This window comes from Arvicanthis niloticus, chromosome 20 (genome assembly GCF_011762505.2).
Source record: "Arvicanthis niloticus isolate mArvNil1 chromosome 20, mArvNil1.pat.X, whole genome shotgun sequence".
Taxonomy (NCBI): domain Eukaryota; kingdom Metazoa; phylum Chordata; class Mammalia; order Rodentia; family Muridae; genus Arvicanthis; species Arvicanthis niloticus.
The window spans coordinates 18053991-18078335 of NC_047677.1; the positions used below are offsets into that span (position 1 = coordinate 18053991).

The 24345-nt window shown below is 38.0% G+C and overlaps 1 protein-coding gene across 6 annotated transcripts in view; it reads right to left on the reverse strand.

Moving 5' to 3' along the window:
* The window catches only part of Rev3l (REV3 like, DNA directed polymerase zeta catalytic subunit), a 157674-nt gene that overhangs the window by 68777 nt on the left and 64552 nt on the right, over positions 1–24345 (reverse strand). For 5 of the 6 annotated variants that reach the window (XR_013105471.1, XR_013105470.1, XM_076917128.1 and 2 more), the window contains 5 exons: positions 12305–12401; positions 6907–7001; positions 5741–5845; positions 4677–4761; positions 4443–4594 (listed from right to left, as the gene is read on the reverse strand). Coding sequence is in view for 4 of the 6 variants with exons in the window: in XM_076917128.1 (XP_076773243.1) it covers positions 4443–4594; positions 4677–4761; positions 5741–5845; positions 6907–7001; positions 12305–12401 (534 nt within the window). In the remaining 2 variants the exon portion in view is untranslated. The remainder of the gene's footprint in view (positions 1–4442; positions 4595–4676; positions 4762–5740; positions 5846–6906; positions 7002–12304; positions 12402–24345) is intronic. The other variant, XM_034524021.2, reaches the window with a different exon arrangement.

Genomic DNA, 24345 nt, shown 5'->3' on the forward strand with positions numbered 1-24345 from the left:
AGCTGGTATGAAAAAGGTTAAAATCCTTCTTAAACCAATCTATAAAACAAGAATAACCATGAGACCCTGAAGTTATTATTGGAAAGCTATTTTCCATGATCAAGAGTAGACAATTCTCAGGGTGACAACAGGAAGAGCTGTCCTGACAAGGTCTTATAAAGGACAACTGAGATGTATGAAATGACCACAGGGACACATGATGGTGGGGAATCTAGAGCATAACAAGATTACTTAATAAATATATTCGCACGACTACTTATAGAGTCCTATAAATGCATGGCATGACTAGGGCTTTCTTTTTCATATAAGAATTAGAGAACTTAATTGAAAAAAATAGTTACTAACTTGACACAGCCCAGAGTTAACTGGGGAACTGCCTTGATCTGGAAACATTTTTTTTTAATGACACCACCCACTGTGGGTGGTGCTACTCCTGGAAGCTAAGCAAGGACCTAGGAGTAAGGAAGGGCTCCTCTGTGGGCTCTGCCTCAGCTCATACGTCCAGGTTCCTGCCCAGACTTCTTCATTGAGCAGTGATGAACTGACACTGGAATGAAGCTAACTCTGTCTCCACAAGTTGTTTATCACAGACACAGAAAGTCAATCTGAACCTAGAACACATGTTGGTCCGAGAGCAGGGAGCTGCTGTCAAGGGCCTGAGTGTGCTGGGTCTATGGAGGACGGTGGAAGCAGTCAGAGCTTTAGGAGGGAAGAGCCAGTGAGCGCTAGACGTAATGAGCTATGGTGAGCTTGGAAGGTAAAAACTGCAGAGAAATGCAGACGCTGGAGACATGGCTTTTGACGTTTCCGAGGAAAGTTAGGAATCCCCCCAGAAATCCACTGAGGCCATTTGTGTGTTATACTTTAATTAAGAATCTGTAGAAGTGTAAGGTCTCAATCCTATACAAAGGACTGTGGGCAACAGAGAAAAGCTGAAAGCAAGAGAGGTGGTTTTCCCCAGCGAAGAACACACCAACTGGTTGTTCAGTACCAAACAGTCAACCCTGAAAACACACATACATTATACAGACTAAAAAGGTTGTATTTAGGAATATGCATATATATGTATATGCAGTAACAATTAGTGAAGAAAAAAGAGGACATAAATTTGAAGAAGTGTAGGCAGGGGCTCACCAGAAGGTGTGGACGGAGGAAGGGAAGGGAGAAACGATGTAATTATAATATCACAAACACACAAAAGAATCAGTGCAAAGAAAACTGCTTTACTGGAGCAGTGGATGCTGCTTGGCTGTGGCTGAAGAATCCGCTGTGGCTGATAAGTAATCAGCACCACTGGGATGAGTCTTCCGGGAAGTGTCTCTCAGGTCAGCACACGGAAGTTGTAGTGGTGGTGGAGGAAGACTGCGTATCAAGCTGGTACCTGAAAGTCCTCTCTACCTGGTACTGGTGCCGAAGTCTTAAGCGTCCTTCACATGGTAATACGCATATGTCAGGTGCAAGATTGACGAGGACACAGAAAGCAGCTCAAGCCTAGCACTGCATGGCAGATTCGGAATCCCTGGAGAGGCCAAGAATGGCCATTGATGATGATGGTGCAGTGGACGTCCCAGCACGCTAAAAATGCCAGGACCAAGGCACTTGCCAGCAAGATGACAGGTGTAACATGGAGCCAACATGAGTCTCTGAGACATGTCCCATGTGCCAGGGATGGCAGAGAAAAAGAAGTGGAATTATCCAACCCTTCAGAACCCAGAAGATCACAAGGAGGTTGCAGGTGTTGGACACGGAGCTTTTTACATTATTGGATTTTGTTTTTGATTTGACTGTTAACTATGTCATGGTTCTTCCCTCTTTGTACCCAAGATTTATAGTGAGTTTTGTTGTTCTTACAGGTGTCCCTAGTTAAGACACTGTGGTGGCTAGAGTGAGATTTTTAAAGAGAATTTGGACTTTTAAACGGTTGGAATTCTTTAAAAGTTAGACTACTTTAAATTATGATAATATAAGATCTTGTACATAAACCAGAAAGAAAATGCTATGGTCTACAGTGATAAGCTTATGTGTCCAGTAGAAAGAAAGGGTTTTAGTCTCCTGGTGAGCTTCAACTGTCAACACAACTTACAGTGATCTGAGGACATATCAACTGGGAACTGCCTGGATCAAACTGCCCTGGGGCATGTCTGAGGGATGTGTTCTCCATTGCTTACTGCTGTAGAAAGGTCCATCCCACCGTGGGCAAATGCCACCCGCAGGCAGGGGGTCTCCTAATGTGTAGGAATGGTAGCTGAGGAAGCCAGAGGAAGCAAGCCTTACAGTAAGCAGCTCTCCTCCATGACTCTTGCCTCTACGCCTGCTTGAGTACTTGTCCTTACTGTCCTCACTGATGGACTCTTACCTGGAAGCATGAGGTGAAATAACCCTCCTTCTCCGAGTTGCTTTTGGTTGTAGTATTTATGACAGCGGCAGAAGCAAACTAGAACATACACAAGCCTTAGGATAACTACATTAGGAAACTTTCCTTACGTCAGGATAGAGAAGGGGTCAGACACCAAGTACAAAACCTACACCATCAGAACACACAGGTAAACACGACATTAAAATTGAAGACATGTCAGAATTAAAAACCATAAGGAAGAAATAAGATGGATAAAATAAGCTTAAAAATGGGAGCTGTCTATAGAATAAGCTTTGATAGGGAGAAATAAAAAAAGGTTTTTATCTACAAGGTATCAGGAAGTCTTATATAAGGGCCCAGGACCTGAGAGATGGCTCTGCAGTTAAATCCTTAATGCTCCTGCAGAGTTCACTCCCAACAACATCAGGCAGTTCACAACCTCCTAGCAACCAATTCCCTATTCTGGTCTCTGCAGACACCCGTACGTACTCACACAACACACACACACTCTTTAAAACAAATTTCCTAATGGGAAATGGCCTTTAATTGATCCAACTTCCTGATAGTCAGAAAATGAAGATTAAAATAAGAAAATTCCACTTCAAAGAACTACAGTAGGATACATTCTTTGTACTGTATTTCCATCTATTAAATGTGACCAAGGGTCATCCTGCCTAAGCACACGCCATCTGAAGCAAGGAAACCGATCACCAGAGCCTTCGCTACCTTCTTACCTACCAACTGTATACAAGCATAGTTTCTGCACACATCCTATCAGCCAACTATTCACTTGTGTTCTGTAGAGAAAATTTTGCACAAAGCCATTAAGGGGGCAGACGTAGCCCTGGGCAAAAGTGAAAAACAATCTAATACTTGTGTAGAGACCAGTAAGTATTAAAGCAGTCAGCAGCTTAAATGAACAATCAATGATAAATTTCAAAGTGAAAATGTTGACGTGAAAAGATGATAATCACTGTTAGTAATGAGGGAAATAAAAAGTAAGCTTCAGTAAGATAGCATTTCATATATTCTAGAAAAATTAAAGACATAATACCAAGTGTTAAACAAAAACACTGAATCATAAGAACCCTTACACAATGCTGGTAGTAACATAAAACAGAGTGCCCACTATGGAGACAACTTGGCACTTCATTAAAAAAAAAAAAAAAAAAAAAAAAAAAAACCCACAAATTTGCCACATGCTCTACAAATTCCATACTCTGGTGTCTACTGAAAAGAAATAAAATCATACTTATTTAAGCATTACTTTATAGTAAGGCTTACTTTGCAATTGGTTTATTTGCTACTATTTCCAATATTTTATAATTTTCATACATTTACTTTAAATTTCATGTTTTATTGTTTGTGTGAACATTATTTTTAATCCATCAAAAGTGAAAGCAACTCAAACATCTACCAATTTGTAAATGGATTAACAAATATAAAAACTGGTTATTAAAGAGAAATGAATTATTGATAATTACCACAGCATAAACCCTGAAAGTATTTGCTAAGTGATAGAAGAAAAAAATCCATATTGTATGATTTCATTTATACAACATATTTAGGAATGTAGACAGACAAAAGTCTAAGAAAATGGCTGCTTGGGAAACCAGAGCTGGGAAAGGTCATGACTGCCAATAAGGAAGCCTGTAGGCTGATGGGTATTTTCTAAAATTAGATTATGGAGTAATTATGTCCTTAAAGTGAGTGAATTTGTGTTATTCAAATTATTTCTCGATTAGCTGGTTAAAAACACATTTTTGAGTATAAACGCTAGTTACTTAATTTATGCCAATAGTGACATCATCTGTATAAAATTTGAAACATTAGGCAACAGGACATACATATATAAAAAACTGTCACACAATTGCTCATCATAACAGTTCATAGAAACTTTACTATAGTGTTTATCTTTAGAGATTTAGGAAGGGTCGAAGAACTGGAAATAGTTTTTGCTACATCCATATTTATTTCTGAGGAGAAAAACAAACAAGGAAACAGCTAAATATTAACCTAAGTGTCCAGTACAATGTTTGTTTTAGTATATTTCTGTTTAATTGAGAAGATAATCAGATATTCCTACCTTTGCTCAGCTCCGTGTCTTTGTGGACTTCTATCATATTGGCTGGAGAACATGGAAGCATCTCAGGAGAAAGAATCTCAGAGTGCAGTGTTACTTCAGCAGAGAACTCTTGGGATCCATTGCTGTAGTCCACGGATCCTGACAATGCTCTGCTTCATTAAAACAGAACTTTTATAACAGACCATTTATCAAAGCAGTGAATTTAGCTGAGGTCGCTAATAAATAGCCACTTACACTGAGAAGTCATTCTGTTTGAGAATTTCCTGAAGTCTCTTCTGAAATTTTTTTTCACTTTCTGTTGGTGTCACAAATCTGCAATCTTTACATTAAAAAGTGCATTAGAGAGCAAGTGGATGAAATAATTTTCCTCTCTCCTTAAAGGAGCTTTGAAAATCACAGCAATTTATCTTTCTCCTGACTCATACCCCACCACCTAAATGCAGTCTGTTATAGAATCAACAAAAGAGAAATGAAGGTTATTAAACAAGGAAATTAAGAGCTTATCACTTCAAGTTCTATAATTATAACCTAAAACATACAGAATAACAACAAAACTATTGCTCTCTATCCATAAATACATCATGTATCCTGAACGTAGAAATTTCCTCCTTTGTCAAATACATTTCTTAATATACTTAATTTTTACCAATACTTAATACTTAATAAATACTTAAATTTTACCAATACTTTTTTTGGCACTTTAGATATTACAGTGAAATTCAAATTTTTAATAGGGCTTCAGTAGAGACTTATCACAACATTTTTTTTCCTGAGCTGTCCTTTACACTGTTAAGTTTTATCTTTAAATTTGTTCTATATACATGGTTTGTAAGCCCTCAAATTCAGAGTATAGTAACATTTAATTATGAAGGCACATTTTCCTCAGCTGCACATGATGATCAAGGTGAGAGGTTATATGACATTTCAGAGGACAGTGTTTCATGGCCAACAAATAAAATGGTGTTCCTGAGTGAGGATCCATGGTTTTCAGTACCTTATTTGGAAAAAGAAAACAGGACTATATGTGAGGATGGAAAGGGAACAACTAACTGTTGTGTCAGGAGGGTGAAGCACATGAGAAACAAGCACACCCAGAGACAAAGGGATGACTATAATAAAGTGGTATTTTGGAGGTAATTATAAAGATGTACTGGCTGTATAGCAATGACCACAGGAGATTTACATAGAAAGATTAAGGGTAATTTAAGACACAACATCTAGTGCTGAGGGCAAACTCAATGTCTATTTTCCCATTAGGAGTGTTTACTTATATCATCAGAGCATTGTTAGGCTTTTACCTTGTGATTCAGGCTGGCTGATTTGAGAGCTTTCATTCCTGTTTCTTCGCCGCTGTTTTTCATCTTCCCATATGGCCTGCAGCCCAGGGTTTCCACCAATCTGAGCTGTAATCACAACAATACTACAAGAGTCAAAATGAAAATTTCTTCTCTATAGACTGCTGAAACTTTAGTAAGTACTTGGTAGGGGGTAGTTTGCTGCATATCCCTGACTGGCCTAGAACTTCTATGTAACCCAGGCTGACCTGGGACCCAATAGAGATCTGCCTGCTTCTGTCATTTCAGTGCTGGGATTAAAGGAATGTACTATCATGCCTAATATTAGTATTTTTTAAGAAAAACATGGTGTGTGCTATGAACAATTATCTCAATTCCAAGTTTATCATGGTGCTTCCTTTTTAATTTTTCTATTTTGACTGAAAAAAAAAAAAAAAACCATACCAAGTAAGTAAAATTCAAACATTGATGAGTCTAAAGTTCAATCCATGGCATATAACCTGCAGATAAAATTATTAAAAGGCAGAGTATGTAAAATTACTTTATACTGGCTAATTGTATTTAGTGCCACCTATTTCTATTTCCTATTTAGGTAAACATAGTAATATAAAAGAAATACAAGTGAGCAACAGAAATAACTATCTATTGTCATTATTAAATATGAAATATTCTCTAAAGAATCACTGATGAAGGCTTGGTCCCAGGCTGACAGCTGTCTGTGAGAGTGAGTAGACTTGAAGGGCACTAAGGTAACCAGTGAATGAAGTCATTCACTGTAGAGCTGAACGAGCTGTTGGGAGAGGGGGTGCTGCAGTCTGTGATACATGTCTTGTCTCAATCCCTTTCTGATCATTAGCTTCCACGAGGCAGACAACGTTGCTCATCATGCCCGTCTGTCATGACATCCTGTCTTACCATAGGCCTAGAAATTATGGAGCCAGACGACCAGGGACTGAAACCCTTGAAACTCAACCTTTAAGATGGCTTCCCCACGTATTTCTGTCAATGCAACAGAGGCAGCCAACATACCTCCCACCATAAACAAAGAGCAAACTTCAAGATATCTTGCCTTCTCCTTCTGTATCTTATTTCTCTAGTAACGCCTCTGTTCTACTTTCTCTGTACATTTTACAAGTAAAAATGTTTATTAAGAATAATCATGTGCATACCCTCAACGTCCAACCTATTTAAGATGTCAGCAGCTACAGCATCCACTTCTAATTCACATGTACTCAGAGGTTCAACACCTTCCAGCAATAAAGAACTGTAAAGAAAGGATATCAATAAATATAGTAATTAGCACAAACTTCCCAAGTTGTTGTTATTGCTGGGGATCTGAGAATTTTCTTATGTACGAATTCATGCTTTGATAGTAATGAGAAAACCTGAGAATATTAAATGAATTCATGAATAGTCATGATACTATGTGTATGAAATAACAACAGGACAAGAAAAATTATAATGATAACCTCTGGATACCATTTACCATCCATATATTCAGCATCATATTTTATATGTGAGGGATATTTAATATCTAGCAATGTAGATCCGGCTTAAGCATAGTTAAGACAACACAAGGATTCACTAAAATTCATAAATATTTAAAATAAGCTGCTCATGGATATTTTCCCCTGCAATCACACATGATTTTTAGATAAGGAGAGGTGAGCATTCTGACAGGTTGGCAAGTGACATTCCCTCTTCCTGTCCTCAGCCCCTGCTGAGCTGGAGGCACTAACATTCTTCCCACTGCTGAAGAGATAGCCACACGAGCAGTGAGTTCCAGCTGGCACAGGTGACAAGACTTCCTTCTGATGAGAACTACAGACTGTTCTCACTGACACTCTTTGACCTGAAAACACTGTTTAGTTCCTGCAGAGGCACTAAAAAGAAAAAGAGGATGACACCATGTAACTGTCCATTCCTCCCAGAATGCATAGAAACTTGTGCAGATCCGAGTTTTCCTCTTGCAAACTTTATATTTCATGCCTGAGAGATTATTAAATGAAAATGAAAGATTAGAAACACTGCTTGTAATAGGGGATGCAGATTTTAGTAACTTTTTATTGATTTTTAAGGTTTTAAGGTGAACATTAAGAAACTTTGATTTTCTATTGCCTTTTCCTAAAGAGAATTTGGTGGACATTAGACACTAAGTTGTCACGGCTGGCAGCATATAGCTCCATAAAAGAAAGTCTGCTGGAATGCCTGAGGTCTGGCTCTCATCTTCTACAGTTCTCTCACCACCACAAAACAGAGCAAATAAGTGAATTTGTTAAAACACACACACACACACACACACACACACACACACACACACACACACACCCCTACCTTTGTGCCAATTCTAAAGAAGGACATAGCAAGCTAAGCTATTATAACATATCCCTTTCCGTTTTGGAAAACAGAATTCCCAAAGTAGGCTGGCCTCCCTGCCCATATACATGAACCAAAGCCATGCTGTCATGAACTAAGTGCTAGACAGAAGAGTTCAGTTAACAATTGTCTTCTTACACTTGAAAGAATCATATTGAAAAATAGAGGAGTTATGATAAAGATAAACATTACTAAGAGCGGTACTTTAGGGGAAAAGACTCAGCAACATTGAAAAAATATCTCACAGTAGAAAAAAAAATTCTTTTTGAGACAAGGTCTCTCTACATAGCCCTGGCTATCCTGGAATCCATGGTGCAGACCAGGTGGGCCTCAGATTCACAGAGATCTGCCTGTCTCTGTCTTCCAAGTGCTGGGATTAAATGTACACCACCAAGTCTTGTGGTTGCTTTTAAAGACAATGTCTAGCTAAGCATATAGCCCAGGCTGGCCTGGGACCTGGATTATAGGTATGTATCACCATATCTAGAAAAAATAAATTTGTAACTTTTTTGTCTTTATCACAAAACTATTCAGAAATTCCATGCAGTATTTCTTGAGGGGACAATCTTTTCAAAATAAATTATTTTCAGTAGAAAAAAAATGATTTAAAAGTTTTGAGTCATTAAGTAAATGCAGAAAATTCATTTTGGTTATTAAAGTTAGATAAAAATGACAATGGAACTTACAGATTGTTCCTAGGTATCCTCTAACGACTGAATACAAGAGATCAATTAATTAGAATCAAGGCAGACAGAATTTAAACACTCTAAAAATACCTACAGGTTGGTTCAGCTTGCCTTACTTGTGTGGCAGCCTGAGTTCAATCTTGAAGACAAATCCATGCAACAGTAGGAGAAACTCACTCCTTAAGATGTCCTCTGATCACCACAACACCCATTCTGTCTCATGAGCCTACAGAGACATCACTCTCACACACACACACACACACACACACACACATACACACACACACACACACACACACACACACACACACACACACACAGTGGACTTCCTGTTCTCAGACTATGACTCTGAGAACCACGGCACCTGGTCACTTCCACTTAAAACACAAAATAAAGTACAACACCTGACTTGGCACTCCCGTCTTCTTAAAACTTTGTTATTTGCTATGGCCTATGTAATAACATTTATAAAAGGATATCAAATAATTCACTGTATTTTGTAAAGGCACCCAGAAGAACATGCTAGACTAGAAAGAGAAATGAGACAAATCAATTCTACTAGTTTATGAGAAAACGTCTGACATTATCTTTTACTTATATTTAATGAAATCATAGATTTTCAGATTATATAAACATTGGGGGAAACAACAGGCTCTAAAACAAACAACAACACATGGAGCTAGCAAGGAGTGGTGGTATACATATGTAATCTCAGCATGAGGGAAGAGGAGGCAGGAGGACTGCTACAAGTTTGAGTATACATAGTGAATTCCAGGCTAGCTAGCCACGACTATACCATGAGACTACCTATACATACATACATACATACATACATAGGTATTAAAGAGAAGGTCATCTATGTTTAATTGAGTTAATAATTTCACTGAGTATAACTTAGTTTGTCTAGTTATATCTTTCCCTATAGTTTAGTTTGTAGAACTTCAAAAAAAGAGGCTTCTTACAAACATTCTAAAATTCAATTTCTGTTATAGTAAAATTGCAATTTTAATCCTAGTGTCCTTTATTATACTTTTATGACCTAACAAGAAGGAAGATGATTGGATGAGGCTTCAAACTGTTATTAATGAGCAGAATTCATGGATAGTGATTACCCTTATTACTTAAAAACCTTTAAAAATCATTGTGATAGGGATAGTACAGTAATACAAATATTATTACACAGAAGCTATAATCCAGAAGTGACCAAGACTACATCTCAAACTGGTGACCAAATATCTGCCCTAATCTACTGTGGGTAATGGCCCTTCTAGGCAGGTGGTCTTTGGTTGTATAAAAAACAAGCTAAGGAAACCAGACAGAGCAGAGCAGCAGGCAGCACCCTCTGTGGTTCTGCTTCAGTCCCTAGAGCCAAACTCCTGCCTCCAGGGCCTGCCCTGACTTTCCTTCATGCACTGAGCTGTAAGGTGAAATAGATCCTTTCCTTCCGAAGCTCCTTTTGAGCACAGCAACTCGAAGTAAACTAGGGCAATTAGATAAGCTCTCAGAAAAAAAGATCCTTTGGATTGGCTCATCCAGCAGGGTTCTACTAAACAGCCAGCTTTAGCCTCAAACTTCCAATCTTTGTGCTTCAACTTACTGAGTGTTGGGATTATAAAGTCGTATCCATCACTCAAAACAAGTATTTTCATGATCATCTTAAGTTCGGCCAGAAAGTTCTGTTTCATTTTATATTGTTTTTGGTAGCCCTGGCTGTCCTCAAACTTACTAGGTAGATCAGGTTTTGAACCTGGAGATCTGTTTGCCTCTGCCTCCTAAGTGCTGAGATTAAAGGTGTGCACAACCACTGTCTGGCAATACATTTTCTTAATATATATTAAAAATAAAATCAATGAATACTATGTCCCCACCCCACTTCTTCACACATATAAACACACAAAGCTTCTTAAAAAAAAAAAAAAAAAAAGAATCATTGGGTCGCTGGGCTGAGAGATACCCCAGTAAAATGTTTGCCACACAAACATGAGAATCTATGTTCAGATCTCCAGTATCCATGTAAAAAGCTCATGTGGTACCCTGAATCTGTAATTCTAGCTCTGAGGAATAAGAGAGGATGTACTCCAGGGCTGTTCAGCCTAACTGGCAAGTTTCAGATTCAGTGAAAGGCTTCTAAGAAACAAGACGGAAAGTGAGTGAGAAGGATTCCTGACTATCACACACACACAAACCAACCAACCAACCAACAGACAAACCCCACAAAGATTAGTGAGCTACTGAGATGGCTCAGCAGAGTGCTTGCAGGAAGACCTACTATAACCTAAATTTGATCCCCAGATCTCATAATATAGAAGGAAAGATGCAACCTGACATTTGTCTTATGGCCCCAACACTGCACCATAACACATATGCATATACACACTCACCAAATAATTACATAAATATAAATTAAAAGAAATATAAATTTAAAAAATAGGGCCAGCAATATGGCTCACAGGGTAAAAACATTTGATAGCAAACCTAATGACCTGAGTTCTGTTTCGGGGATCTATCTGGTAGGGAAAAAAAAAAAAAAAACTGACTCCCATAAATTGTACTAATTTCTGTGCATGTGTGCACGTATACAACAAATAAATAAGTGTAATTTAAACCTTTTAAAAATTGGATAAATACAAGAAGTTAAAAAGAAGAAAACTATACCCATGTGCCAACACCACAGTAACCAAAATAAGAGGCTCAAAAAAGCCGTGGGCAAAGTTACGTAGGACAATCTACATCATCTGTGTAAGATTAACTTTATAGAGATATGCTACTGACTGATGGTTGAGAAAGGTGGTGATTATGTGTCTGCTTTGTGATAGAAAAATCTAAGCATCTGGAATATACTACAACTTTAACAAAAAGCATAATCAACAAAATAGTTAAAAGAAACAAGTTGTATTTTGTCAAGTACTTATTTCCATAATGCAATGTTTAGAAACCCAAAGAGTTATTTTATTAAAAATATATGCTACTTTAATTTAAAATTGCTATTTTATAATAACTAAGTTTGTAACTTGGTAACTTGTAAAACCTCAATTTAGACTGCATGATAACAATAATGGCAAAGTTTAACAACCTACTTCAGGTTCTTGATATTAATTAGGTAATAACTATGTCTTTCTGCAATGTCTTTTATTTATTTTTAAATTACAGTTAATTCTGTCTCGTGTACCTGTGTCTCTGTGTGGAGGTGTGTGTCATCATGTGCATGGAGGTCAGACAAGTTTATAGGAGTTCATTCTCTCCCTCCACCATGGGGATCCCAGGGATCAAATCAGGTCATCAGATCTGGCAGCAAGCGCCTTTACTCCTGCCACCCCATGGCCCTCACCATGGCACTCTGTCCATGAAGCCCATGATTCCATGTTATGTTATTGATACATTTTAAATATAAACGTTTAAAAGACCCAAGGTAGTAAAACGTTAAGTTTTAATTATGATGACCACTGGTGACTGATCACAAATGTACATATATAAAGTTTTCATTTCATTGACAACAGAGGCTAACCTTGGTATTTCATCCTCTTCCCACCTAAATAAAGTGCCAGCAGGAGAATTTCCTGACAACTGATGCTTGAATAATCCAGTTGCATGTGATGTATCACCTAGAGAAAGAAAAGCAAATTTAAATAAATTATACTTGTAAATATTTTATTTTGTCTAATTAATCCATCTACCATTTACTTACTGGTGACAAAGTCTCATTACACAACCTTGGCTAACCTAGAACTCATGGTATAGACTAGGGCAGTCTCAAACTCATAGACCAGGCAGACTTTGCATCCTGGACACTAAGATTAAATGCACGAGCTACTACAACTAGCAAATTATATTTATAATTTGTACAAAATTATCCTCTTTGTAAAATAATTTACAAATCATGTAAGAACACCCAAATATATTTTAAAGATTCACTGATACACAGGACTACATACACACAGTTGAGAGCAATAATTCTGAACTAAGAATAGGAAAAAAGTATTTCTAATGAATTGATTTGAGTAAGAAGCACTTATAAAATCTCACAGCATAATAAGTATACCTAAATGATTAACACCTCATTAAAAAATAAAGAACTAAGGTGCCAGGGTGGGTTGGTACCCAGGGGGGACTGTCCCCTTCTCAGAGATGAAAGGAGGGAAGGGCTGTGGGGGGGGGCAGTGGGAGGAGACAGGTGGGGGAGCTGTGATTGGGATGTAAAATGAGTGAATAAATACATAAATAAGTAAGTGGGGAAAAAGAAAAATTCACACACACACACACACACACACACACACACACACACGAGACTACTTCACATTTGCCATCAACAGTGAGAGTTGCTATGGTATAACACATGGGCCAGCGTTGGTTAGGTTATCATGACTCTTTTGAATTGTGGCCTTTTATAATAGGTGTGTAGGAGTAGAACTTTCTGGTTTTAATTAAAATTTTCCTATTAAATACTGTTGAATATCATCTTTTTGTGTGTGTTTGCCATCAACTTTAGGGAAGAGAAAAATGTGTTTGAGTTTTTTAGCAAGGTTTAATTGGGTTGCTTTTTAAATTGACTTTTCAGAATTACCTAAATACTATAGGTATTATTATATATTAAATACAAAAATATTTGCAGTGAGATTTCTTTGCATTTTAAATATGATTTATTTATTGTGACCATGTATTGTGAACTCAAGACTACTTGTGCTCTTTGTCTTGGCTGCTCTCAATTTGGGCCACCTGTGTCTTGCCAAAGCTTACCAGGGGCAGCCACCTCTTCTTAGCCTGTCTTCCTCCCTCTGGGACCTTCCAGATCTCAGCCTGACCTCCACAGGGACCCTCCAGCCACCACATGTGACTCAGGGTCCAGAGCCTTGTCAGCTGCCTGACTGGGACCCTCCCTTGTTTTATCTGGCTCTGAGACCCAATGCCAGTCCACGCTGATGGGACAAACTTTTCCAGGTTCCCTGACTAAACAGCAAAGGCACTAGATTACAGCAGAGAAACAGAGGAGCCAAGATAGAGGCTGCCAAAACCACACAACCAAGAAACTGAGGTAACTCTCCTACGAATTAGACCCTTCCTGGACATTAGACAAACCTCCGATGAAATTTGACATAAACAAAACAAACAAAAAAAGAAAAATTCAATGAACAAATAACTCTAAATGCACAATACCAATGCAGAAACAAAAGTAATGAAAAAATCCAAAATAACACATATCACCTCCAAAACAAAAATCTCACGGTAATGGGATAGGAAACCCCATGGGCAACATGCACCTCAAAAACTGAAAGAAGAAAAAGAAATGAATAACACAAGAAGTCAATCCAAACATGGAAACAGTTTGAATTTTTAAATAACACCCAAACTGAAATGATGCTACAATGGAAAACACCAGTAAATCCAGTGAAAAGCCTCACCAACAGAAAACAGAGGCAGGGTGGAAGACAGTATTGGAAATGGATCCCTGTGTAAAGGTCAATAAATAAAAAAATAGATAAACAAAAGATCAGAACACGGGAGAGCCTGGGACACTATGAAGACAATTACCCTCTTAATTATGAGCACAGCAGAAGAAAATCATAGCGGAGAGCAAGCCCAGAGGAAGAGGTGCATACCTAGATACAAACAGCCTATAGAACACTAAATAGACAAGGCCAGAAAATAATGCTCTACGTATATGGTAGTCAAAATATTAAAAACACAAAATAAGGAAAAGGTATTAAAAGCTGCAAGGGAGAAAGGTCAAGTGACTTATAGTCAGGCCTCTTAGAACACCGGATTCTTTAGCAGAAACATTTAAAGCCAACAGGGCCTGGAAAGATCTATTCCAAGTCTTGAACAACCAAAATGGTCAACCTAAACTATCAGACTCAGCAAAATTATCTGTTAAAATTTAAGGAGAAATAATTTGCCCTGGTAAAACAGACTAAAAGGATTTATAACTACAAAGCAAGCCCTATAAAGAGTACTAGAAAAAAAAAAAAAAAAACGAATTTCAATTTGAAGAGAAGAATAAACACACCTAAGAGACCACAGGAAACAATAATGTCAGGACAGATAATCAAAGATCTGAGAAAATACCACAAAACCATCAAAATAACAAGAATTAATGCACACCTTTCAATAGCAATCCTGACTATTAATGGTCTCAGTTCCCCAATAAAAAGACACAGAAATAAGAGACTGGATTAGAAAACAGGATCTATCCTTTGCTGCTCCCAAGAAACACATCTCACCAACAAAGACAGACTTACCTTAGGAAGAAAAATGATAAGAAAGAGATATTGTAAGCAAATGGAACTAAGATACAAGCAGAAGCAGCTATTCTAATATTCAACAAAATATACTTCAAGCCAAAATTAGTTGGAAGATATAAGAGACACATCATACCCATTAAAGGAAAAATCCACCAACAGACTATAACAATCCTGAGTATAGACACACTAAACAGAGACACCCAATTTCATAACACTGATTAGATCTAAAACACTAGATTAACCTCAATACAATAATACTGGGTGACTTTAACACCCTACTCTCACCAACAGACAGGTCATCTGGAAATAAACGAGAACCCTGGAACTAAATACATAAAAATACCAAATGAATCTAATAGATATCTATAAAGCTTTTCACTCAATCACTATAGAATATACTTTCTTATCAGCAGGTTATACGACTTTCATATTAATCAACCACATATTAGGGGACAAAGCAAGTTTCAACAAGTATAGAAAAACTAAAATCATATTCTGCATTCTATCTGACGACAATGGAATAAAGTTGGATTATCAACAACAGAAACAACAGAAAATATGCAAACACAAAATAAACAGACTACAGAATAATAACTGGGTGAAAGATAAAATCAAGAAGAAAATATAAAAATTCCTAGAAATGAATGAAAATGAAAATGCAACATTCCAAATTGTATACAATTTGTGAGATACACCAAAAACTGTTCTAAGAGGAAAGTTCACAGCGCTAAGTGCCTACATCAAAATCTTGAGAGATCTCTAACTACTAAATTAATGACTCACCTAAAAGCCTTGGGAAAACTAGAGCAGATAACACCTCAACAGAGTAAACAAACAGAATAATCAAATCAGGGCTGAAATTAATCATACAGGAAAAAATGTACAAAACCAAAATCAATGAAGTCAACTCTTTAAAAAGATTAACAAGACTGACAGATCTTTACTTAAATTAACCAAAAAGAGATGATTAAAACCAATAAAACTAATAAAATTAAGGATGTAAATGGAGACACAATAGACACTAAATTCATAGGATCATAAGGACTTAGAAATTATAATTTATGTTCCACTAAACTAAAAAATCTAAAGAAATGGAAGGATTTCTAGATATATATGGCCCATGAAAGGTAAAGTTAAATAAATAATTTAAATAGACCTATGAAATACAATTGAAATAAAAGCAGTAATTAAAAATCTCCTGACTAAAAAATAAACCCAGGGCGAGATAGATTCAGCAATGAATTCTACCAGGGCTTCAAAGAAAACTACCAATATTCCTCAAATTATTCTACAAAAAAAAAAAAAAAAAGGAATTTTTCCAAATACAATTTACAAAGGCATTATCAATGATAGTAGAATTACACAAAAACCTATTGAAAATAAAAATTAAAAGTCCTAGAAAAATCTAAGAAGGCAGGGGACATATCTCAGCATAATAAAGCAAGTCCATAGCCAACGCCTTGTTAAATGAAGAAAAACTCAAAAGAACTTCCACTAAAATCAGGAGAAGACAAAAAACCATCTACTGTCTCCATTCCTATTTAAGCCTATACAGAAATAAGACATGCCAAGGAAAGAAAAATACAAATAGAAAAGAAATAAGTAAATAAAAGCATTCTTATTTTTAGATATGATTCTACATATACAAGACCCTGAAGACTCCACCAGAAAGCTCCCACAGCTGATAAACGGGCAAAGTAACAGTATAAAAATGAGCACACAGAAATCACTAGCCCTCCTATATAAATGAGAAACATACTGATTAAAAAATCAGGGAAATAATTCCCTTTACTATAGCCTAAACACACACACACACACACACACACACACACACACACAAAAGTCTTGGGGCTTGAGAGATATCTCAGTGGTTAAGAGCACTTACTATCCTTGCAGTGAACTTGAACTCAGTTCCTAACACCCACACTACAGCTCACAAGCACTTTTAATTCTAGTACCAGGGGATTTAGTTTTCTCTTCTTGCCTCTACAGGCACCAGGTACACACATGGCAAACACATGTAAATGCAGGCTAAACACATGTGTCCATAAAATAAAAGTAAATAAATCTTTAAAAATATATCTTGGAATAAATCTAACCTAAAAAGGTAAAAAAAAATATGTAGACTGAAAACTTTAAGACACTGAAAAAAGAAAACTGAAAAGGATCTCAGAAGATGGAGAAATCATCCATGCCCATGGGTCAACAGAAGAATAGGAAAACTCACATCCCATCAAACAAACTAGAGGTTCAATGCAATACTCATCAAGTTTTCACAGAAGTTTTATCACAGAAACTGAAAAAAAAAAAAAATCTTAGAAAGGGCCCAGGAGAGTCCAAACAATCCTGGACAAGACCAAATGGCTGGAAGTACCACCATTCTAGATTTCAAGTTATACCACATACTTAGATCATTTGTATACTGGTTAGTTTTGGGGGTTATTTTTATTTTGTTTTGTTTTGTTTTCAACTTGACACAACCCAGAGTGATCTCGGAAAAGTGAACCTCAATTGATAAGATGCCCCATCATAGTGACTTGTAATCAAGTCTGCAGGTCATTTATTTTTGAATGGTGTGGAAGGGTCCAGACCACTGCAGGTGGTGCCATCCCTGGGGAGGTGGTTCCTATAGAAGTTCCTTTTTTTATAAGAAAGCAAAATGGGAAGTCAAGTGGAGTAAGCCAGTGAGCAGCACTCCTCCATGCCCTCTGCCTGAGTGCCTGCCCGTCTCGGCTCCTCTCAATAGACTGTTACTAAAGATGTGTAAGCCAAACCTTTCTTCCTCACCTCAAGCTGCTTTTGGTCATGGTTTGTATCAGAAAAATAGAAAGCAAACTAGGACACTACATTAATAAAACCAGCATGGTGCTGGTACAAAAACAGGCATTGACAAATGGAAGAGAAGTACAGACCACGAAGACTCACACAGTCATGTGATACAATACAGCAATGCTATTGTCGACAAAGAGGCCAATAGCACATTAGAGCAATCATCTTCTACAAATGGTGCTGGTCAAAGTGTATAGCTACATGCACAAGAATGAATTAGATCCTTACATCTCACCCTGCATAAAACTCAACTCCAAATGGACCAATGACCTCAAAATAGACCTGAAATTCTGAATCTAACCAAGAGAAAAGTAGGGAATACACTTGAACTCAATGACACAGGGAAAGTCTCTGAAGGTGACCCCAAAAGGGCATGCATGGAGGCAAATAACTGATTACACAGGACCTCATGAAACTAAAAATCACACTTCAGTAAACACAGCACCACTTAGAGAATCTAAAAAAAGATTTACCAGCTATACATGTTAGAGGCTAGTTTTAGAATATACAAAGGACTAAAAAAAACTAAACATTAAGAAAACAATCCAACTTAAAAATGGGGAAAGGAAGTAAACAGTGCTCTCATAGGAAAAGAACACAACTAAGAAATATTTTAAAAGGATATTCAGCATCCTAAGCTATAAGGGAAATGTAAATTGAAGCTACTCTGAGATTTCATCTTACTGCAATCAGAATGGCTAAGATAAAAACAAAACCAGAATAACCACCCCCCCAAAAAAACAACAAAACAAATGACAAACAGAGTGAAGTGGCACAGGCCTTAGTCCCTACATTACTAATTAAAAAACTTGAGTTCCAGGGCAGCCACTGCTATGTAGAGAAATGCTGTCACAAAAACAAACAAACAAAAAACCCCAAATGACAACAAATACCGTTAGGTTTGTGGGAAAAGAGGAATACTCACTGCTGGTATGAATGTAAAGTCACATAGCCACTATGTAAATCAGTGTGGAAGTTCCTCAGAAAGCTAGCAGTAACTACCACCACATATATGGTCGATGCAGCTGTACTACTGTTGGGCATATACCCAAGACCCCATGTATCCTACTATAGAAGCATCTGCTTATCTATGGTCATCGCTACTCTATTAATAATAACTAAGAAATGCAAACAGCCTAGATGTCCATCAACTAATAAATGGATAAGAAAAATGTAGAACATTTACTCAGCTATTAAGAAAAGTGAACTTATGAAATTGACAAGTAAATTGTGCAGAGTAGAGGAAGCCCCGGGTGAATGATGCCTGGGTGAATGTATATTTTCACACCTGCAGGTGCTGTTGAGAACTGCAAGATCAAGTGGCCTATGGAAGGTTGACAAAGCCATTATCCACATGGGCCAGGCTCAGGAGGAATGGGAAAGCATTCCTAGGAGTCTGAGTATGAAGTCTGTGAAACACTGACCAGTGTGTAAAGACTAGCACCTGCGACTTACTTTGGAGGAGGTGGTCCACAGCCTTGAGACAGAGGCCTCCTACTCAGACTACCTAAGCCCTCCCCTAGGCTGAACCTAACAAATGTGCTGAGGTTCCTACAGTGATAGAGGTGGAGGCTACAGAAAGCCGCCAGATCTCATCTTTTTTGCAACTGTGTCTGTCCTTTCTTCGTCCCTCAATGCCACAAGCCTAGGCTCCAGGACCAAGACACTTGTGAAATGGTGGTAAATGGATGGAGCTAGGAACAATCACTCTCAGGGAACCCAGACCTGGAAAGACAAATGTTTTTTCTGGTTTATGGGTGTTGGCTTTTTGAGATGTTTGCTCCATTTGGAATTAACCATGGAGGTCAGAAAATTGGTAAGGGGCTATAGTGAGAAGGGCTGTTCAAGGGAAGGACGATAGAATGCAGTGGTATACTGGGTTAAAGAAAAGCAGAACAGAAAGTATTAAATGGGAATGAGATGCTAAGGTACAGCAGGACTATGGGGGACATCTTGGTCACTGTTCTATTGCTGTGAAGACAGACCATGAGCAAGAAAACTCTTATAAAAGAAAGCTTGTATTGGGGTTGGCTTACAGTTTCAGAGGTTACTCCGTTATTATCACCGTAGAGAGCATTGGTGGCATGCAGGCAGACATGATGCTGAAATAGCTGAGAGTTCTACATCCTGATCTGTAGACAGAGACTAGGCCTGGCATGGGCTTTTGAAACCTCAAAGTTTACCCCCAGTGACACACTTCCTCCAACAAGGCCACACCTCCTAAACTTTCTAAATCATTTTAAATCATTTTACTCCCTGGTGACAAAATAGGCACATATATTAGCCTATGGGCACACTAAAACATTTCAAGAAGTCACATGAGAAGCCTCATTAAATATACATATACACAATTACAATCACCCCATAACAGGGCAACAGTGTCCTTACAAAACACCAGAGAACAACATATAAAAAGCCCAGAGCCAGGAATGTGTTAACTCTTTTGGAGTTGTTACCAAGTGAAGTAATATCCAATTGTTACCAAACTGGAAGAATAATGTTGATAGCAGTGCAAGATGATAGAGGCATGGCTTGTGAACTTCTACAGGAACGTTTAAGAGCCCCTTAAAGATCATCAGCAGTGCTTGTATGATATATGGGAATGATAGGGTATTGCCAATGCTCTTGATTATTCTCTAGAACTTGAAGGTAAGTCCCTACTGTAAACATATCACATAACTGACTCAGGACAAAAGGAAATCAAGCTGCTATCCACCTAGAAGCCTTATCCCTGCAGGCTAGATTCCCTAGTACTTACAGGGTCTCTGCTACAAGAAGAGAAAAGTAACCACCAATATTACTCAGCTATGAATTCTGCAATAAAAATGACCAGCTCACTGGTACAACAGTGGCACAAAGGTCTTAGGAGTAGCCATTTATAGTCTTGTTGTATTTAAGAACTGTTCCACAAGTTGAAATCCATTATCTGGCACTGACATGGGAGACATGAACTGGTAGCTAGACAGGCCACAGGCTCTAAAGGAGAATCTATTATTACTCTGCTGAATGGGCATAGTATTAGACAGAATCCTAATTATTCATAATTATACCCATAGATTAGCAGGACAACTGTCAATTCTCATCAGACAAGCTTTCAGTTTGCAGTAGATGGCGATCAACAGAGAGACTCACAACTGGTCAAGTATACACAGACACACACACACACACACACACACACACACACACACACACACACACGCACGCACGCACGCACGCGCACGCACGCACGCACACAGACACAGTGGAACGCACAGACCTAAACAGGCCATATACATTCTACATTGCACTCAGGGATCATTACAGAAAAGATGGTGGGAAGATTGTAAGAGTCAGAAGCAGTAGAGTAATAAAAGGAATCAGTGTTTTCTGGACACAGCAAGGCAACTGAACATACAAATTTATAACAGTAAATACATCATGCACAAAACCTATGCAAGCATAAGGCAGGCAAAACTCTAGCATGGAGCGAGGAGCTGGACAGCCACTTGAGGCTATGGAAATATTGGCAAGCACAGCTACTGAGAGGAAGTCAGTTTTCTGTAAGAGTGTGGTCCCTCACAGTCAACCACTCCTGTGAAGGCCACACGTCTACGAGGATGTGGGCAGCACCAACTGTACTTGATGAGATGAAAAACAGGACACAAAGCTGGGTGGGAAGGAGATGGGCACGGATCTGGGAGGTATAGAGGGAGAGTAAATAGGATTTAAATACATTGTAGAAGATTCTCAAGAACTGGTAGACTAGGAAATGCGTTCTTACTTTACATGGATGAGTATGTGCCTGCCTGGATGGATGTGTTCCTCGTGTGTGCCCTAGAGGACAAAGGAGGGAACTGGAACCCTAGAACTGGAGTACAGATTGTTGCAAACTACATGTCAGTGCTTGAAACCTTGGGAGCCCTGTAAGAGAAGCAAGTGTTCTTCACTGCTGAGACGTCTCTTCAGCCTTTACTTTTCATGTTTAAAATGTGTTCTCACTGATCAAAAGTTTTAAACTTTAAGAAAATCCAACCGACTAACTTTTCCCCTCATAGCTGTATCTAAAACTTCCCTTTCAAATTCAAGGTTGGGCAGAGTTTTCATCTAAAATACTTGATATTTTACATCTTACATACATATATATTTATTTTATATATCAATAGCATATATTTTACACACACACACACACACACACACACACACACACACACACACACGCATCTTAATGACTTAAAATGTATAATTCATCTGGAATGGTGGTGCAGGCCATTAATCCCAATTAAGGCAACTGAGGCAGGACTATTTTTAAGTCCAGTGCCTACATGGGCTACAGACTGAGTTCAAGGCCAGCCTGAACAACTTAGTGAGACCACATTAAAGTCAAAATAAAAAGAGGGGTGTGGCTCAGTGGAGAATGTTTGTCTAGGATACACAGACCTCTGGATTCAGTTTGCAGACAGGTGCATGTGTGCATGCCCAGACAGACAGGCAGGCAGACACAGACACACACACACACACAGACACACACACCATAAACCAATAAATTATATGTCCCAGTAATAATATATGGACATCCAACAATTCTAGAAGTTGTTTTTGTTTTCTTTTTTCTGAGACAGGGTTTCTCTGTGTAGCCCTGGCTGTCCTGGAACTCACTCTGTAGACCAGGCTGGCCTCGAACTCAGAAATCCACCTGCCTCTGCCTCCCAAGTGCTGGGATTAAAGGCGTGCACCACCACTGCCCGGCTCTAGAAGTAGTTTTTGAAATGACTATTGTAAAGCAACAACAACAACAACAAAAAAAAAAAAACCCCAAAAAAAAACAAAAAAAAGAAGAAAACAAACGAAGAACAACAACAACAACAACAAACAAATAAAAAAAACAAGAGAAAAAAAAGACTATTGTTTCTCAACTGAATTATCACAGCACCACTGTCAAAGTTAAGGTGACTAGATATGATTATTTGTGAGTTGTTTTCAGTGTGAACCTATTTCTGGGCTTCAAAGTGCTATCCTTTCAAAGAAGCTAAGAGGCGGTCAAGAAGCTAAGAGACAGTCAAGCCTATCTCATGCTTCCTTATGTGACCTTTTTTCTTAGTGATTCTTAGGATTTAAGGAGAACTACTTATTTCTTATATAGAAAGTTGGTTTCTTATGAGAGATTTTGTATTACTCCAATCACTGAGAAGATGAGAAAAGAATAATTTTTATAAAAACTTGAGGTTATCAGCTAGTATTATAGTTTATAAATAAATAATTTTGGTCTTTGAAGGGGAGCAATAGACTGGGTTCAAGGCATTAATCGTGTGGACTAAAAATGTATATAGTATATAGTATATAGTATATGTATATAGTATATAGTATATGCTGTCATTACAAAAATTTTCTTTCTAAAAAGTTTTATTGAAACTAAATTGTTCCATACAAAGACACTATTACTAGTTGGTGAGCCAATTTAACTTTTAAAACGACTAGTGAATATAACACTGTACAGTAGAACTCTGCACATAGCATCCTTACTTAACAAAGATTATAAATGGTAATTTTCAATAGCCACTAATAATGACAGCATCTGGATTCTTTGCTGATTTGAGGTGTGTACTTACGGATTCTAGATCTAATATACGACAGCAGCAGAAGAGAGTGTATGCTCCAGGGAGGCTCTACACTCGCTTCGCCAACCAGATCTGAACGTATTTATTAACACATTAGTAACATCTTAGCTCGCATTCTGGATTTGGGGATTTTTAGTCCTAGGAGATCCACACTGGATTGAATGTCTCAAGAATGTTCAAGTTCTCCATCTGTGTTCAACTTCAGAGTGTATCTACCCGCAGTCCTACTCTGTGCTCTATGCTCTGGACGTTCTACCAGGCAGGTAGACCTGGATTTGAGTTTCTTTTACAACCAGTATGGTTGCCTCAAAGAAGATCCTCAGAGCAAAAGTCATCTTACTACACTACTATCTCTTTTAGTCTAAAACTTTTGTTATTACTGCAAATTTTTTTGGTGTGTTTACTATTACTTAAATATTACCCGGTTTTTAAACGATTGTTTTTTAAGGAGACTGATCTGAAAATATAGCTCATTATTCATGGGTACAAAAAGAAGATTGGGGCCGGGCAGTGGTGGCGCACGCCTTTAATCCCAGCACTTGGGAGGCAGAGGCAGGCGGATTTCTGAGTTCGAGGCCAGCCTGGTCTACAGAGTGAGTTCCAGGACAGCCAGGGCTACACAGAGAAACTTTGTCTCAAAAAAACAAACAAACAAACAAAAGAAGATTGGGAAGAAAAAAATGGGAATAAAGGAAACCAAAGGAGAATGGTTAGTAAACTCAAACCAACATGCCGGTCCCTGGCTGAATAAGTATGTCAACGAGAGAAGGAAATGTGGCCATCTGCTGGCCCGAAGAAAATACCCATTTTATTTTATCCTAAAAGAAGTAGGAAGAAGAGATAACACAGCAGGTAAAGTGTTTGCCTACAGAAGTACATGTGTGAAT